The 19,605-nt window shown below is 47.6% G+C and overlaps 1 protein-coding gene across 3 annotated transcripts in view; it reads right to left on the bottom strand.

Annotated features, from left to right (window-relative positions):
* Positions 1-988: 988 nt before the first annotated feature.
* Positions 989-19,605, bottom strand: part of DYNLRB1 (dynein light chain roadblock-type 1) — a 19,423-nt gene continuing 806 nt past the window's right edge. Inside the window, exons 2-5 of one of the 3 annotated variants that reach the window (XM_014586124.2) lie at positions 13,799-13,886; positions 10,411-10,486; positions 6,080-6,247; positions 989-1,346 (exon numbers count right to left, since the gene is read on the bottom strand). In XM_014586124.2, the coding sequence (XP_014441610.1) occupies positions 1,303-1,346; positions 6,080-6,227 (192 nt within the window). In that variant the 5' untranslated portion in view covers positions 6,228-6,247; positions 10,411-10,486; positions 13,799-13,886 and the 3' untranslated portion in view covers positions 989-1,302. Of the gene's footprint in view, positions 1,347-6,079; positions 6,248-10,410; positions 10,487-13,798; positions 13,887-17,926; positions 17,990-19,605 lie in introns of those variants that run through there. The other 2 variants (XM_006144025.3, XM_006144024.3) reach the window with 2 other exon arrangements.

Below are 19,605 nucleotides of genomic sequence, written 5' to 3'. Positions count from 1 at the left end.
ACATATTGAAGATTTTGAAGAAATGTTGCTGAATCCTTAACCTATACTCCTAACCTCCCAAGGGTATATGCTTTTCTCCTAATGCTGTTAAAGAAACTTTACTAGAAAGTTGAGAAAAGTATTTCTGCTGAATTGAAAGCTCCTGGCTCTGCCACACATGGGGGCTGGTCTCTTTTGTATAAAAAGTTTATTTCTTTTGAGAGATAGATCCAACAGGGCTTGCATGCTATGATCTACCCCCAGCCTCAGCCAGCCAAGATTACAGGCACAAATGTACAGGGAGAGTTCAGGATATGAACCTGAGATCTTCCTGTACGGCCTTGGCACAGCGAGTCTTGTTACTACTACACACCATTGCTGGCTTCTAAGATGGTGTTAATACCATCTACAGAGGGTTCTGTAGGGCAATATGAGCTACTTACTCTGTGAGACACCAAGTGCATTCTGGGTACTCAAAATATAGCATTCTCTTCCTTTCCCCAGTGCAGTGTGGTTGAGAAAAATCTTACCAAGGGACCAGCAGGTGGTATGGTGGTTAAGGCACTGGACACTCCCACATAGCTGACCACGGTTCGAGTCCTGGACCTGGTGGCTTGCTTTCTCACTTTTCCTCTCTCTTTCTGTGTGTGTGTGTGTGTGTGTCTGGTCAAATTAAAATAAATGAATGAATGAATAAAATTAAAAAAAAAAAAAGAAAAAAATCTTTCTAAACATTGGTCGGAGGGGGAAATGATGAAAGGGCTATCTAGAGACAAGAGTTCCAGGAGTCACATAAACCAAGGTGTGTTCAGTAAGTGTGAACACAGGTACAATAAGGAGCAGGAGTCTCTGGCTGTGAATACGATCCACCATCAGGGGCCGGAAGGCATGGGCTAGCCCCAAAGTCTAGTAGTTAAAAGGAGGTAACTGGGCTTAGTTTTCAGACCATGTGATCACACAGGAAGAGAGAAGCCTTTCCAACCTAGTGTTTAAAGACACAACAGTAGGGTAAGCGGTTGAGATATTTTTAGTTAAAGAAAAACAGCCTTTTCCAAGGGCGACAAAGTGAAACGAAGGTCAGAAGGAGCTGGGTGTGGGCTTCTCACTCTTCAAACACTTGCTCCGAAACACAGAAGTGAGGAAAGAGGCTCTCCCAGGGACTCTGGGAGCGACTGGTGCGTCAGAGGGGCTTCTCTGGTGGGGGGGGTGGGGCTGCCTACCCCTGGTCACTGGACTGGTTTGACTGGGCTCCAAGTGCTAGTCAGTTGACATGATTCTTGGGGGGCATTAAATTAAGAAATGACACAGGGAGCCAAGGGCGGCTTATTCGGTTGGATTCTGAATGACAATCAGGAAATAGTCTTTATCTGCAAAAGAGAAACATGAAAAATCAAATCACTAAATGTAAGACAGGAGAGAAGCATAATAAAAAGCAGTAAGTCATCACATCGTTAACCATAATCGGTTGGGGGGGAAGCGATACCAAGTGTCAGCACCCGGGCTGCTCTTACTTGCCGGGAGAACAGAAGACAAACCCACAACTTTCTTGGGGAGGCTCTTGGAAGGGTGGCTTCTGGGAAGGGGGGGTCTCCCCATCTCCCAGGCAGCAGGCGCTCTGCAGCACCATCTACTCCCCACATGGCGGCACCGGCATCTGGGAGGTGAGATTCTCACCTTGTTCTCTGGGTAGGGATCCTCGGGTCCCAAGTTTCAGTGGACTCCATCCCCAGTTGCTGATCCAGCACTAGGGTTTGCACTAGGGCCTAGGAATTGCAATTCTGACAAGTTCCAGGTGATCCAGATACTGCAGGTTCTGGGAGAACCATTGGCTTGGGGCTACGCAGCTAATTAGTGTCAAAGCTCAAATTCCAACCTCAACCTCAAAGATCTTGTCAATTTCTCCCTTAAACTCAGTTGCTGACTTCTCAGGATCTGAACCAGAACATTTCAAAGGCACAGGGCAAATGGGAACAAAGCTGCCTGGATCCCACCTCCAGGAATCAGCCTAGCATGGACAGCTGTCCACAGGAAATTGAGGGAGGTGCAGGCCCTCAGAGGTAAGCCTTACCATCCCTTATTTTATGGAAGAAACTAGAGAAGCAAAGTGCTTTAACTCTGCCCCTTAATAACCAACCTGCAAACCTTTACCAAGTTTCTATGTGCCCAGGCCTGGACCAACTATTGCTACTTCTCACAGGGCAGCTCAATCTTTGAAACACTCTATGAGGCAGATACTAGTGTTTTCCCATTTTACTAATGAGAACGCTGCAGCTCAGACTTAAATGACTTGCCCAAGCCAAAGAAAGTATGCGGGTGGGGTGGGCGGACAGCTAGCTGGGTTTGATCCCAAGCTCCGAAGGCCTCTGGTCTACTGCCCCCTGCTGAGCATGGGAGAAATGGCAGGCCCTCGGCCACATCTGTGTTGCTACAAGTGGGAATAAAGAAATTAAATGAGTAACATTTCCTCAGCTGTGCAATCTGCATAAATATAAAATCACTTACTGATGAAAAAAGAATGAACAAGCCATGGATAAAAATAGACACATTCAACAATACCAGATTCTTTGATTCCAAATTATCAAACTAGGCCTGTAATACCACTTCAGTGCTTTAAGGTTGTTTATGCTGGATTAATTCGACTTTACATCAGTGAGGACAGTAAGTCTTACACTGTCTGGTCAGGTAGGCTGTTCTGGGACAGGATGGGTTAAATTTGGTACAGATGTGGCAAGCCAAACTCTGAAACCACCTGCTGCTATTGTGGCCTCAGAAGTAGCTTCTTGGTCTGAATGAGTCAGATTAGGTGGATCGTGGCTCTCTTTCCTAGCCAGGCTGCTGCAGGCTGGAAAAAATATGCAGGGTGCTGGCGCTAGTGCCACAGTACCTCAAACGTACGCAGCAGTGAGGGCTGCTCTATGCCAGGGATGGCCCCAGGGACCTGCGCTCTGTGAGAACCTTTCCCCCGCTCTATTCATGATAGTGTGTATGTACATGTACATGTGGACAGGGGAGGGGGGAGAGAGAGAGAGAAAGCACCCCATGACGGGGCCTGGTCACACAGCATCTGTGGCGATCTTAAGGTATTCCAGTCCTTATACCTCTGAGGTTGCTGCCCGTGAAAGCTCTGACACCATGTATCTCAGAGCAAGACACACCAGTATCTAACCCTGGCCACATCAAAAGTGGGTGTCTCCAAGTGTCAAACTATATGCTTCCCCCTAAGCGCTATGCCCCAGACATCCCTGACCCCATCCCACTGCTGACTCCACAGCCATGGGCATCAGCATCAGAAGGAGGTTTAGGAAGTCATTAATTTATTCATCAAATATTTGTTATGCTTACTAAATGACAAGTCCTTGCCCTCACAGCATTTTATGTCTACAGAGGGAATAGACTAAAAAATGCAGATAAAAATCTGGGGACCTGGGAACAGCAGTTGGCGTAATGGCTATGTTGCTAGACTCCCATGTAGCCAACCGCAGTTGGAGTCCCGGACCTGGTGGCTTAAACTCACACTGGGCACATGTGCATGCCCAAGATTCCGAAAGGAGAATGGAGGAGAAGGGATTGTTGTGTGGCCATCCCCACCTGGGGGGTGATTTTTCGCTTTCTGTCTCTCTGTCTCTGTCTTTCTGGTGAGCAGACATACCCTATAGCAAAAACCTCTCAAAAATAAATAAATAAATAAATATTAAAAATTAAAAAAAAAAAAAATCTGGGCAGCCAAGTGACAAGGAGGGACTGTGTGCAGGCAGCAGGATGGCGTGTGCAAGGGCCCCAGAAAAGGAGCCTGAGTCTGAGGGAGCAGCATGGTTGGGGCAGAGCAGTGCTCTGAAGGGGCACTTGTGTTTAAGGCAACCTCAGTGTGTCACACACCCTCCAGCATAACAAGGTATGTGGGAGAGAGAGAGAGAGAGAGAGACAGAGACAGAGAGACAACGCCAGAGCTCTTTGGACCTGTGAACCCCAAAGATCTCTAACTTAGGAGCTGCCCACCTTGACCTACCCAATCAAGGCTCTGAATGCTGGGGTACTCAAGGCCAAGCTGGCGATGTCTTTGCTGCTGAGCTGAGATGTGCAGGGCCAGGGATTGCAGCTGGCTCTGTCCTTCCAGAGATGTTTCCAGAAGCGTGATGCCCAGAGACATCATCCTTGAAGAGCCTGTCTGATGTGGATACCACCTAACACGCTCTTGCCTCACTCGAGTTGCCACTAAGGAGCACAAGGTCTACTCTGGGGTGAGAACAGGGTTACTCCCAGTTCCACTTTCAGGCAAGTGGAGACCTGTCCTCTGCAGTCACACAGTACAAAGTCTTAAGAGGGATTTCAATTCAAATCTGATTCTGTCTTCTGTGCAGCTTGAGCAACGCACTCAACCAGATCGGGCATCTCGGGGGACCAGAGGAGCAAGGTCACTGCTGACATGTTCAGGTGTAAACATGGGGGGTTGTGACTAGCCTAAGGTCATGTTCAGAAGAGTAAAGCTGGGCAAACAGATTCTGTGCCTCTCACAGTCTTTTTCCCTGACAGAATCAGGCATTAGTTGCTGGATGATGCACTAAACAGAATGGCATCCTTTAGGAATGAGTTACTCTGAGAGTTTTATGTTCTTTGAGAAGGACTTGCTCTATCCCCAGCCCTCTAGGAGTAACCCAGGGATACTGTTGCCCCTGTGTCTGGCTCTAGGGCTCTCTTCACCCCATTCTTTCAGACCTCCAGAAAGGTGGAGCAGGTCTGGGAGCAGAATGAGCGTCGGTCTGTTGCCGGGAGTGGTTGCCTCTCCTACTCCAGAATCCTGCAGCCAGCCGCCTTGCCATCTGTGCTGCTAAGCACCAGCAGTCTTCAGCCTCCCCATGCCCTCCTTCGTCCAGGCCTAATGACAACTGCATGTCCTCCTGCCCTAAAAATCTCTGCCGCCATATTCAAGACAAGTCCTGCAGTGGTTGGGTGTGTGAAGCCTCTTCTAAACTGGACCGAAGTCCCACCTTCCACTCCTTCCTGCACCTTTCCAATGCCCTGGCCGAGCTGGGTGCAACCTTAACTGCATCACTGCACACACACAGAACTCACACACATGCAACTCTGTGGCTCAGTCACAGGGAGAGCCGTGAGAAAGAACGCAGGAAGACACATTCCTGGAGGGTCTCTCCGCCACTCTAGGCTGTGAGTGTGAGTGAGGGGAGGCGGGAAAGAGGGCCCTGCTGTTCCTTCCTGTGATCCCAGCCGCAGGGGCTCATCCCAGGGGAGCATCTCATTACCCTGAGGATGGTCCTAAGGCCTAAAGACGGCTCCATGAACCGTGCAGCCTATGATGTAAGCCAAGCACTGAATGTAAAATAAAAGCAGCAAGGGGAAGTTAGGTGGTGTGGTGGTTAAGGCATTTGACTCCCAAATGGCTGACTGCAGTTAGGGTCCCGGACCTGGCGTCTTGCTTTCTTACTTTCTCTACTCAAATTAAAATAAATAAATAAATAAATAAATAAACAAATCTATCTATCTTTAAAAACAAAACAAAATACCCCAACAATCTGTGCCAGTGCTACATGGCAGGCTGGCTGAATGAGCCTCGAGATACAGGACTGTGCAAGGTGGCAAGAGAAGTTTTCAAGGATAAAATGACTGTACAGTATTTTTGCTTTATATTTTGCTTTAGAATCACTGAACTCTTTTTCCTCCAAACATAGCTTTCCTGTCTCTCCACCCTGCTCACCCCTTCCTATGCCCTCAAGAGGCAGCTCCAGGGTCTCTTCTGGGAAGGCTTCACTGATGGCCCCAAGGAAGGCAGAAGACCCGATCACACCCTCCTCTATGTTCCAAATGCTCCTTGAATGTCCTCGTACCAAGGGAAGGGTGATGCAGTGTTAGGCTTACATGTCTGCCTCCTCTGTGAGGCCAGGGTTCTCATCTGTGGGACACATCACCGTGGGTGAAGATTTGCTGGGGACACCAGCTATGGACTGGCTAGGCAGTGAGGTATCTGCAACTCCTCAAGTCCTTCCTGGACTCTTAGGAGACACCAATGTGCCAGGCCTTCCTGGCCAGCCACAGACAATGTGCTGGGAAGGTCTACCCCAAAGTGAGAGGGCAGAAGACCCCTTACCTGGTGCAACCATAATTTCATTTTTCTTGGAGCGAATTCGAAGGAAGGTCAGGTCGTTCTGTGGGTCAATTTCACGCACAGTGCTCCGTGCCTTCAGGATGAAATTGTGCATGAGGTTGGCGTACTGTGTGGTGGTGGGGTTATCCATGGTGCTCTTGATGGGAATGCCTGAGGGGAGAGTAGACGAGACTGAGCAAGATGGTGAAGTCCTTTCTGGTGAACTACTGGCCCTGCATCCCTAATTCTACAGAACTCAGCGCACAGTTAACCACCAATGCCGCCACTTCCACAGGGCTTGCTATGTGACAGGAACACGCTGAGCTTGTGAAAAGTGTCAGTGTCAGGGCCTAGAACTATTCCATGGGTGGCATCTGTCTTCGTTTGCCAGTTAGGCAACTGGAGCCCTGAGTGGCAAGGTGACATCTCGATGGTCACACCACAGAGCAGCAGTGGGCCCAGGACTCAGGAGCAGGCCAGCTGGCTCCAATGGAGGCTCCCTGTCCAGGGTTGCACTGTCTTACCAGTTTCCACTGGGAACAGGAGAGATTATCACTCATATCTAGAAGCTGACCCAAGAGGACAGCTCTTATACATCTGTACACACTGAAAAGGAGGAAGAAGAAAGGTTGGCTTGTGCCAGGGCATCACCAGTGCCACTCCCACCAGGGGCAGGCTTAGGCCCAGATGTAAACACACTGTATATACACCTGACTGTGCCCCGCATTACACACATTTCTGTGTCTGCACACACGCTCGGTAAACACCACTGGTGCCGCCTTCAAAGAGCCCACTATGTGGGCCGTCACAGAGCTCGCCATTGCCCTATTGCTGGGCACTGAGGCTGGGTATTTTACTAGGATAATGGACATCACTGGGGATCAAGTCTTTTCTGTTTTTTTTTTTTTTTTTTTTTGAGAGGTTTTTGCTATAGGGAACGTGCGCTTGCCAGAAAGACAGAGAGACAGAAAGCGAGAAATCACCCCCTGGGAGGGATGGCCATGCCACAATCCCTTCTCCTCCACTCTCCTTCTGGGATCTTGGGCACGTATGCACATGCACCCGGCGTGAGTTTAAGCCACCGGGTCCGGGACTTGAACCGCGGTAGACTACATGGGAGTCCGGCAACATAGCTATTACACTAACTGCTGGTCCCCAAGTCTTTTCTGTTTTGGGGGCAGTTTCCTTAAGACAGACTATTAACTGGACTTGGGTCACTAGATGGTTCCTACTGTCACAGAGGTGAGAAATGTGGCTCAACTTGAACCAGTCCAGGCCACATGGGGTCATCAACTGCCGTGACAACAGGTTATCTCAAGTGCATGTCAACATAAGACTCAATCCATTAGACCTCGAGAGCTCACCAGTTTACATTCACTTGTCAAGATGTACAAGTGGTTCCTCAATACAAGTGACTAGATTCTGGGCCAGAACCCTGCTAATCTGGCCTGGAACTGATGGGCCAAGGGATCAGCCAAAGGCACCAAGAATACAAGAGTGGGCAGAAGAGGAGGTCATGGTGGCAAATGCAGCAGCTGAGTCAGAGAGGCTGTTCTGAGTCAAAAGTCAGGAGAACGAGTTGTGGTGCCACACAGCTGTTAAGTAAGTAGATCCAGGATTCAAACCCCTGTGGTCTGATTCTGCATGCCCTGTTCTTAGCCACTGTGCAATTCTGCCACAGTAGTATACCAGAAGTGCTCATCAGCATCTAAAAGATAAGCAGTTGGGGCTAGATCCCCCCAGGGAGAATGCTTGACTTTCAGGGCGTTATAAGCAGGGTGCAGGCTGACAGAAACTTCAGGCTCCAGCTGAGGCAGTCAGTACTTGTTCTGTTCCTTTTCCATTTGAGGTCAAAATGTCTAGTCCCAGAAGATAAGTCTCTAAGTGACAAACCATCTTTGAAGTCTCGGAGCAAGAATCACCCAAAAGAGAATGTCTGGCCCAACCACTCACATGAGGCTTCTGAGATTGGAAGAAGGGAAGAAACTTGTTCAGGCCACGTAGTAGGTCAGTGGCAAACCTGGGCTGGGGCCTGCTCCAGCTTCCTCCAGTGTTCTGAGGGTTCCCAGCTCCTTTAAAATGAGTCAGACAAAACTGGGAGCATGATTCTGTCTTGCTCTGGGCTGGTGAAGGCTCTATCGGCCTAGAAAATAACATTCTAACTGAGGGCATGCTACCTCTACTCTGTGCCCTTGGTGACTTTCATTCTGCATTGTTGAGAATGCTACCTTTCCAAAATAAGGCCTAGAATGACCATGCAGACACACACGGGCTCTCAAAGAGCTTAGAACCAATCAGGTGACTGAATGACTTGCCTGGAGAGCTGGGGAGCCCAGCAACAATGGGGTGACTCTGAGCACAGTGCAATCTTTTGGGATATCCATATGTGTGTCTGTCAAGGTGGCACCAAAACCATGTGTACCCCAAGAGCAGTCAGAGAACAAGGAATAAATGCTGCATCGCCTCTGTTCAGAGGACTAATCTTATCTTTTTAAGAGAGATTTTTGCTATAGGGCATGTGCACTTACCAGAGAGAGAGACAGAGACAGAAAGCAAGAAATCACCCCCCAGGAGAGATGGCCATGCCGCAATCTCTTCTCCTCTCGGGATTTTGGGCACACATGTACATGCACCTAGAACGAGTTCTAAGCCACTGGGTCCAAGACACGAACCGTGGTCAACTATGTGGGAGTCCATCAATGTAACTGTTATGCCATTTGCTGGTCCCCAGAGGCTACTTTTAATCCTGGCCTCGGAGAGCAAGCCCTCTGCTGGGTACTGAAGAGTCTGCACACTCCTCTCTGGGGCACATCACTTAACCACTTGGCCTTAATTTCCTTCTTAGTAAAACAGGTTACTGTGAAGATTAATGATCTTTCCTTCTTAGTAAAACTGGTTATTATGAAGATTAATTATCAGCAAGGGCCTAGCATCCAAAGAGAAGCATTCAAGGGATTTTGAAGGGTGGGTGACATACAGACGAGCAGGGGGAGGAAAGGGCATTCTAGGTAGGGAGAGGAGTGAAGCCAAGAAGATGGAATTGAAGGTCTCAGAGAAGAACACGAGACTATGGCTTGCTGTCACTCCCTAAGACCAGGGAACTAAGGCTGGGGAAGAAGACAGGCTCCCAGGAGGAGTATGACAATGTGACTTCCCTGCTCATCTGTGGCCTGTCCATCTCCTCATACTGGTTGTATCCACACATGCCATGGTTGTGTTTTGAGTTCCGGGGCATCCCTGGGGTACCTCCGCAGTGTGCCAGCCATTCCCTTGCCCCAGCATGGGGACAGGCAGTGGGGGGACAGCCCGGCCATGGCCAACAGAATAGGCTACAGAGCTGGGACTCCAGTTCAGCCGTCTCCTCCCTGTGCGATCTTGGGTTGTTACTTGACTTCCTTCTAAGTCTGTTTTCTCATGGGTAAAATGGAGACGTTACCAGTCCACCCTCATAGGACTGTTTCAGGGATAAAATGAATTAAGCTATGTACAGTATTTATAATGTGCCTAAAGAAGGGTGTTATACTTTTTAACCATGTCAGCTGTTATTATTACAGGCATTATTATGTTTGTTAATCTAGTGATTATAGCACCTAACATACTTGGAAAATTTTGTTCTTTTCCTCTGAAATTCTTTGAAGCGGTTAAGTGTTGTGCCCTAGAGAGGACTACCAAATCGAAGGGGCCGACGCCACCACTGACTGTGGTTTGTTCATTCAACATTTACAATCCTGGACCCAGTGCCCATGCTGGGCAGGCGCTGGAACAGAGGTAGTCACACATGCTCCTCGCCTCCACGGACCTTCATCACTGAGCTGCCGGTGTCAGCAGCAACGCCTCAGTGCACCTGTCCACGTCCAGCCTTATACTGGTTTATGTTTTTTCCTTCATGCACTCTAGTATGACAGTTGAAAACATTTTTTAAAGGTTTTTAAAATAATAATTTAATTTAATTTATATTTGACCAGAGAGGGACAGAGCAAGAAAGAGAGTGAGAGAGAGAGAAGAAAGCAAGAAAGCAAGCCGCCAGGTCTGGGACTTGAACCGTGGCTAGCCATGTGGGAATCCAGCACCCTTAACCACCACGCCATCTGCCAACCCCGATAGTTTAAAACTTTTAAAGGCCAAACCCTTTCCCTAATTAAAATGAATGCAGAAATTGGGGCCAGCAGGTGGTGTAGTGGTTAGGGTGCTGGACTCCCACATGGTCAACTGCAGTTCGAGTCCTGAACCCAGTGGCTTGAAACTCATGCCAGGCATGAAGGGGCCCAGCAAACAGCAAGTGTGTTGGGCAGTGTCTGGGCGATTTCTGGGGCCTGCCTGGGTGCAGAGCATACCTTCTGTGTTCACCACGATGATTCCCTGTACTCCTTTCTGGCTCTGAAGTCGCTTTAGTGTCTCCTCCACCTCTGCCTGCCAGAAAACAAGACCACAGTTAAGAGGGCCTGGGTAGGCTGGACTACCTTCCTCTATCCCAGATGATTCACACACTTGTCCTCCAACAACAAACAAGTAACACCCAAACACTTGGCACCTCCTCAAAGCTCCGTAGGCCTGTTTGGAGGGGTCCTTAGGACAGCCCAGCACCGAGAGCACCTGCTTGCACCTCTAGCATCGGGCAGGGCTGCTCCTGGTCCTTTGCCCACCAGGCAGTATTATCACGTCCCACTCAGCCATTTGGAAGGAGAATACACATATCATCCCCGGGAGTACATACACATCCAGGACTCTCATATTTGGCACAGGTGGGGGACAGGACTCTGATGATTTGGAAAAACCCAAACAGAGGTATCTACCAGGAAGCAAAATGACCCCATGTGGACAGACTCAGTGACTTCAGCTGGCCTCTATGACAGCATGATATGTGGCACAATCTCGGGAAGGATCTCATTAATCTTGATTATCCAGAAATTAAGTGGGGGAATCCTTTGGCACATGGACTTTGTCAACAAAGAGGACAGTGGATGCATGAATTCTCATCCTGCTATGCGAGGCCTTCAACATTACCCCTGCCCCTGCTTTCTCTATTTCCCTCCTCATGCCCACACCTCCATGGCTCCACATCTTTTTACCCTACAAGGCCTCTTCTCTGCTGAAATCCAACCAATTCTGCTGTATCATCTAAGACATCACCCCCTCTATGAGACCTTTACTGATGCCCACTTCAGCAGAGTCTTTGCCCACCTGAGCCCCCACTCCTAGCCCATGCCCTTCTGGGACCTGTATTAGGTACTGTCTTGTTACTCAGGAGTCTCTATGTGGTCTGCAGAGTAGGAGCTGGAGAAAGAGCTGCTCAACTGAACCAGGCCTAACTCCCTGTATGGAAACTGGCTTCGAGATGTGCTTGTTCTCAGGAGCCTTTTCCAAACTGGCCCAGAATCCAATCAGAGGCTCCTCAAAGGCTGGGAGTTGTCAGAAACACAGGCTCCATTTAGCTCAAGAGAATGGTTCCCCACCCCCAGCAGCAAATGAATTGCGGGGAGGGGAAGGATCCTGAACACTGGTGGAGACAGCACAATAAATTATTGTTTTTCTGGAACGCACAAGCTGACGATCCAGTCACCACCACCCACTCCCCAGTGATGTAAGACTACTCTCAAAAGCTGGAAGGAAAGGCAAACAAATTCCTCCTACAAAATGGCCAACTGTGGGACCAGCAGATGGCATAATAGTTACGTTGCTGGACTCCCAAGTAGTCAGTCGCAGTTCGAGTCCTGAACCTGGTAGCTTAAAGTTCCTGCAGGGCACATGTGCATTTGTGCCCAAAATCCTGAGAGGAGGATAGAGGAGAAGGGATTGCGGAGTGGCCATTCCCCCTGGGGGGTGATTTCTTGTTTTCTGTCTCTCTGGCGAGTGCATACACCCTACAGCAAAAATTTCTCTTAAAAACAAATATAAAAACAAACCAAAATGGCAAACCAACTGTTGCCTCCAAAATCAAGAGCCTGGGTAAAAGGACAGAGCTAGCTCTGTGGATGAGAGTCGACAGCACAGTGGGTCACGTATGTAGAGATCGTAAGCCACCCAACAGACTCACTGAGCAGTAGTCCCACTCCGCACCAGGTGCTACTCTGGAGGTGATGGTAAAGAAGTGCAGAGTACTCAGTCAGACCTGGTAACCCCTCTGGAAAACCACCCTGAAGAAAGAATCCAATGAATAGAAAAGGAGAACACAGCAGGACGTCTGCTGAAGTGACATCTGCAATAGCAGAAAGCAGAAAGAACTAAAAATGCCAGCAATTAGGGAAACGGCAAAGTAAAGTATGGAATATCCACTCACAGGAATGTAATGCACACGTTAATAATAGTGATTAGGAGCCAGCAGGTGGACAAGGCTGACTATGGCTTGAGTCCCAGACCTGGAACTCATGCTGGGCATGAGTGTGTACATGCATACCCCCCCAAATAATAGTGATTAGGCAATGTCATACCACCATAAAAGGCCTGTGATATAATGTTCAGTGAGAACAGCGAGATGCAAACATCAAGTGCTTGGAGACTGCAACCATCTGAAATCAAGGGGGCTGGAGGGGACTATATAAGAATAAAAAGTCACATTAGGAACAGGGAATTATTGACAAGGTTTTCTTTCTTTCTCTTTTTTCCCTCCAAAACAGCCCTTTTTATTTTAGTGTACCATTTATATTTAAAGGTATTTTTAAACCCCCCTCTCAATGGATCTAAGAAAGGACGCTGACATGTTCAGCATCTAATGAGACGATGTAAGAATAACTTGGTTGGGGCCAGCAGGTGGCGTGGTGGTTAAGGGTGCTGGACTCCCAAGTGGCTGACGGCAGTTCAAGTCTTGGACCTGGCAGCTTTCTTTCTCTTTCTCTCTCTCTCTGTCCCCTTATGTTCGAATTAGAATAAATAAATAAATTTTTTTTGGAGAATTTTTTAAACTTAAAAAACTTGAGCTTAAACTCACGCTGGGCATGTGTGCATGTGTGCCCAAGATCCTGAGAGAAGAATGGAGGAGAAGGGATTGCAGTGTGGTCATCCCCTCTGGGGGGTGATTTCTCGCTTTGTGTCTCTCTGTCTCTCTAGTGAGCGCGCACGCTCTATAGCAAAAACCTCTCAAAGAAGAAAGAAAGAAAGAAAGAAACACATTACGATCATCTACAGTAGGGAAGGGTGTCTGGAATGCAGGGCTCACGGAGTCATGGAACTTTAAGATAAGGTGCCAGAGAAGGTCATTAAAGTGACAGGTAAGCAGCAATTGAAGGAAAGGAGGGAGCTAGCCATGCAGACCTCTGGGGAGAGGGATGGCATGAAAGCATGGCGTGGACAGTGTCTGGCAGGTTACCTGAAAGCACAGGAGCTGCAGAGGGTGAAGTGCAGTGAGCAGGGGAAGACTGGAGGCCAGTGTGAAGATCAGACCACACAGACCTGGGAGACCCCCAGGAATGACTCTAGGTTTTACTGGAGATGATGCAAGAGCCATGAGCAAGTTTTAAGGTAAAGGGTGACAAGATCTGATGTTTCAGGATGGCCCTGGCTGCTGTGTGCAGGATAGGGGATAAGGAGCAATCACAGCTTGCTGGCCTTTGGAAGTACAGAGTACCTCTCCTCTGAGCCAGAAGGATGCAAGCATCTCCCTTCCACACTACTTGATGTGACTAACTCTCAACCCTCTAGACTCAGCTCACAAGCCTCCTGCAGAAGGCTTCTGTGCCATCAGCCCCTTTTCTGGGCTCCATGGCACACAGCCCTCATGGCACTTACCACAACAGAGTATAACTGTCATTTTCACATCCATTGCTTCATCCGGACCCAAAGCACCCTGGGAGCAGACTAGACTTTAGTCCCATACCTGGTACGAGATGGGCTCAATAAATACTGGAGGAACAAATGAAAAGCACTTCTGCAGCTGTTTTACATCATCAATCTCTCTTTTATTTTTTAAGAATTATTTATTTAATTTTATTTGCTATTATTATTGTTGTTGTTACTGTTTTTTAATTTGGCCAGAGAGAGAAAGGGAAAGTGAGAAAGCAAGTCTCCAGGTTCGAGACTCGAAGCACAGTTGACCGTCTGGAAGTCTAACACCCCAACTATCATGCTTCCTGCTGGTCCCCAACATCAATCTTTTTTATGAACAGGAGAGGGGACATGACCTTAGAGTAACTAGTGTGACAGAACTGGGGTTTAGGTGATCCTGAATTTAACAAGAACCAGTCCCTGAGATTTGGCCGACTAAAAAGTAAACAGACATCAGCAACAGGACACACAGATAGGCATTTATGCACCGCAGTAACTACTATGAGTCTATTTTGCGTTCAGGCACATACTTGCTCATCTGATGGTCTTGTTCACCTTCCCATTAGTATGAAGTCATTTTACAGAGACGGAAGGAAACTGAAGCTTAGAAAGGAGAAGGGTTTTGCTCAAGGACACACAGCAGGTCATGAGAGGAGCTGAACATACTAGTGGCACCAATTGATTAGGTCCCTGTCCCAGGAAGTTCATATTCTGGTGGAAGAAACCTTAAAAAAAAAAAGTGAATGAGACTCTTGCGGGGTACAGGGACTGGCTGGGATTGGAGAGTGGGACAGAGGACAGTCTGAGGACATGATCAGGAACTTCTGAGGATGTAACTTTTTTTTTAAGGAATTATTTTATTTATTGTTGTTGTTATTATTTTTATTATTGTTGTTGTTTTTTAATGATCAGAGAGGGACAGAGAGGGAGAAAAAGTAAGAAAGCAAGCTGCCAGGTCCAAGACTCTAACCTGTCAGTCATGTGGGAGTCCAGTGCTTTAACACTGTAACACCTGCCAGCCCTGAGGATACAACTTTTTAAAGCCAAGAACTAAATGATGAGAAGAAATGCACTTTAGGTAACGAGGTAAAAGCACAGGCAGTGAAGTAGGAATGAGCATGGCAGGTTCGAAAAATACATGCACAACCAGCATCTCCAGAGTTTTTGATGTTTTGCTAATCTGACATAAAACAAATAACAGGAAGTCAACACAAGAGTTTCAGTGGGCTAGTAGGTGGCATGGTGATTAAGATGTTGGGCTCCCACATGGCTGACTGTGGTTCAAGTCCTGAACCTGGCAACTTGCTTTCTCATTTTCTCTCTCTCTCTCTCTCGTAAGTGCATGTGTCCTATAGCAAATTAAAACAAAATAATAATAATTTAATAATTCTTTAAAAAAAAGACTTTTAGCATGATGGTTAAGGTTGTTGGACTCCCGTATGGCTGACCGTGGTTTGAGCCCCAGACCTGGCTGCTTGCTTTTTCACTTTCCCTCTCAGTCTCTCTCACTCTGTCCCTCTCTGGTCAGATTAAAACAAACAAACAAATAAATAAATAAAGTTAGATAAAATAATTCCTAATTTTTTTTTTGCCACTCCCATGGGGCATAGTTATGCCCCAATTCTTTCTCCTCCATTTTTGCGTCCTTTTGAGATTCTGGTCATACAAGCACACATGCCTGGCATGTTTTCTAAGTCCAGAATTTGAACCACATGGCTGGCCATATGAGATCTGGTTCCCTTAAGCACCTGATCATGGACTGGTACAGGAGTTTAAATTTTTCTGTAGTCAAACTTAATACAATTTTTTCTTATAAGACAACAGAATAGCTTCTTCAACCTGACCCCGGCCAGTAGAGTGGGCTGGACCTACATGAGTGGGGCTATGATGTCTTGAGGGGGTCTCTAGGAGGGTCAAAGCACCCACGACCAATCTGGATCCAGAAGAAACTGCTTAACACAATCCCTACAGGAGCCAAAAGAGGGGCCAGCAGGTGGCGTAGTGGTTAATGTACTGGACTCCCACAAGGCCAACTGTAGCTGAGTCCCAGACCGGTAGCTTAAAACTCATGCGGGGTGCGTGTTGTGTGCATGCCCAAAACCCCAAGAGAAGAATGGAGGAGAAGAGACTGCAGGATGGCCATCATTTCTAGGGTGTGATTTCTCACTTCCTCTCTCTGTTTCTCCAGTGAGCACATGAGCCCTATAGTGTCAAGCTCTAGAAAAGAAGCACCCGGAACAAATACAGATGGGAAAGGACAGCCCTAGTCAGACATTCCAGTCAGGCTAGATCTGCTTCTGGGCAGGTCATTCCAACTGGTAACAGAAGTATCTGGGTCTGGCTATCCAGCTGCCCAGGGCCAACTCACATCTCCAACTCTCCATCCTGTTCCTAGAAGGGCCCAAAGGGTGCCTTCAGCATCAGGGGTCCCTAGTACTGTCAACACTGGCATCTATATCAGGGAAGGAGATGAGACTCCTGTGATCGCTAGTTCCCAAGGGCATGCTGGTGGAAGATAGAAAAACAACCACAAAGCTCCAGCATTATTTATTAGCTCAGCATCGGAGAAAGAATCATATCAAGCAAATGACTCAGGAAGGAACTGCAACCAATTTGGCTACTAAGCATAAAACCTCTGTAAAACAACGAATCAAACCAGACAAACTACGTGCATTGGCCTTTTTCGCTATAGGGCGTGTGCGCTCGCAAGCACACGCGCCCGGCATGAGTTTTAAGCCACCGGGTCCGGGATGTGAACCATGGTTGACTACGTGGGAGTCCAGCGACATAGCCATTACGCTAACTGCTGGTTCCCTTGCATTGGCCTTTTGAACCACTCTTTCTCTGTCCACTCAGGCCGGCTCCTACCTCTCAGGAGTCCTACACCTCTTAGGAATGTACTTTCACTTTTACTTAATAAACTATCTTTTCCTTTCAAAAAAAAAAAAACAAAAGAAAACTATTTGCATCAAATGTAGCAGACAAATGAATAAGTTCAAAAACATCACATCAAATGCAAGTAGGCAAAAAGAGCGCTAGCAGAAAATACACCTAGGCCAAGTCATAAACATGGAAAAATAATCATCCTTGTAAACAAAGAAATGAAAAATTATGGCAGTGCTGAGGTTTCTTTTTAAATTCTGGCATACTAATACAAGGACAATACAACATTTTGGGGAAAGTTACAGGACAATATATTCCAAGAACTAAAAAAGTATCAGTCCCTGGGGCCAGCAGGTGGCATGGTGGTTAAGGGCGCTGGACTGCCACATGGCTGACTGTGGTTTGAGTCCTTTACCAGGCGGCTTACTTTCTCTCTCTCTCTCTCACTCTATCCCTCTCTGGTCAAATTAAAAATAAATAAATACATAAATCAAGTTTTTTTAATAAAAGTATCAGTCCCTTTGCCTTAGAAACCTTTTCCTGGGACCAGCAGTTAGCATAATGGCTATGTCGCTGGACTCCCATGTAGTAGACCGCGGTTCGCGTCCTGAACCCGGTGTCTTAAAACTCACTGGGCGTGTGTGCGTGCGTGCCCAAGATCCCGAGAGGATAATGGAGAAGAAGGGATTGCGGCGTGGCCATCCCCCTTGGGGGGGTGATTTCTCGCTTTCTGTCTCCCTGTCTCTCTCTGTCTGTCTGGTGAGCGCATGCACCCTATAGCAAAAAAAACCTCTCCAAAAAAATAAATAAATAAATAAAGAGAGAAATAGTCTCTCAAAAAAAAAAAGAAAAAAAGAAACCTTTTTCTGAGAATTTCTCCTAAGGAAATAATCTAATAAATAAAACAAAACAAACTACACACACAGTGGCATCATGACAGCATTCTCTCTGCTAATTAAGATCTGGAAGCAACCCAAATGTACACTGGGGGAATGATTTGGCAAATTATGGTACAACTACTTCATCAACCATTATGTAGTCACTAAAAGTAGTTCATCACAAAGATGATGTAGCAATAAAAACAAAAAAGAAAAACTAACATGTGTACCTTGAAAAACATGCCGATGTGAACAATGAGGGAGAACACAAAGATGAAAAGAGCTGTGACAGAGTAAAAGTGGATGATGAGAATTACGGAAAATTTTATACCATTGTTCTAAAGGACAGTTTCCACCAAAATGCAAAACATGCATGCCAGAAACATTGCTTCTAGGGATCCATCCTACATAAACATTGGCCTGGGGACAGGAAAAAAAGACAACAGCAATTACTACAGAATTGTCTGGGTGAAAAACAGTAAATCATCTAAATGCACATGTGGGAATAGAAACTAATACAGCTCTTTGACCAGCAGATGGTCTAGAGGTTAAGGCCTAGACTCCACATGGTCCTCGGAGGTACCAGTCCTGGACACAGCGGCTTGAAATTCATACAGGGTGTGTGCATGCTCCTGAAAGGAGAATGGAGGAGAAAGGATGATGGCTGACCAGACCCCCTGGGGGATGATTTCTCACCCTGTTCTGTAGGATCACAACATAGTGAGACTGTTGAGAAAGAGAGCAAGATTTTTGCTTTTTTTTTTTTTTTTGAGAGGTTTTTGCTATAGGGCGCGTGTGTGCACCAGACAGACAGAGACAGACAGAGGGATAGAAAGCGAGAAATCACCCCCCAGGGGGGATGGCCACGCCCCAATCCATTCTCCTCTCGGGATCTTGGGCACGCACGCACATGCGCCCAGCGTGAGTTTAAGCCACCGGGTCCAGGATGCGAACCGTGGTCAACTACGTGGGAGTCCAGCGACATAGCCATTACGCTAACTGCTGGTCCCAGAAAGGCAGAGCAAGTTTGATATTTGTGTATACTGACATGAAAACTTTTTGGTATTTTTCAGTGAACAGAGTAAACTGCAGAGTGAGATATGCATACACATAGCTTAAAGTAAACTTATATGGAAGACTATATGTGGCCCAATTTCCTCTAATAGCTTATAAATAAATGTGCTTAAGCACCTAACTAATCTGGAAGGGAACTCACCCACTTGCCAACAGCAGTAATATGCCTGTAAATGGGTTCCTCTACGTGATGGCACTGCTGCTTTTTTTTCCTTTTCAATGTTTCTTATAAACTTTAAACTTCTAAATACGATTTTTGAAACGGTCAACATTAATACATTCAATAGTATTTAAAAGATATTTATATTTAAAAGATATTTTCAAATCTTGTACAAACTGTGTGGGCTGAAAACACAAAAAACCTACTAAGTCTTGAAAAATGTAGAGAGGCCACAGGGGCAGCCAGCAAAGCAGAAGGCGCTGGGATCCCAAGGCGCTGGGCCCCGCCCTTTCCTGACTCACGCACGGTCCAAGGAGCTCCCAAGAGCAGGAGCGCCGGACAGGCCTCGCTCAGGCTTCTACGGTTCAATCCATCTCCACCGTTACCGGGGCCAGGCTTGGCTGCACTGGGCTCCCCACTGCAAGTATGTACCAGGGGCTATGGACGCGCCTACTTCACAGAGCTGTGGGGAGCGGACAGACGTGACCCGTAGGGTGCTTAGCAGCGGCCGCCTGAGACCGCGCATCCAGGAAACGTTCCTACGGAGCCTGGATGGCGCGACGAGGGCCAGCAGGCGAGGCTGCAAGGGCCGGCCGCCCTCCGCATCTTCCTAGCCCGGGCTGGGGCTCCAGCATCCGGTCAAGGGAGCACCGGATCCGGTAGGCCCGCGCCGCCCGGGTTCCGCCCTCGGGTCAGCTCCAGCCCGGCCCCGCCCAGCCCCGTGGACTCCCCGCCCGACGCTCTGAGACTCTCCCGCAGATGGGGATGGCAGGCCC

This window comes from Tupaia chinensis, unplaced genomic scaffold (genome assembly GCF_000334495.1).
Source record: "Tupaia chinensis unplaced genomic scaffold, TupChi_1.0 Scaffold000115_1, whole genome shotgun sequence".
NCBI lineage: Eukaryota > Metazoa > Chordata > Mammalia > Scandentia > Tupaiidae > Tupaia > Tupaia belangeri.
Note: the sequence above shows the minus strand (reverse complement) of the source record. Positions and strands in the feature narration are given on the sequence as shown.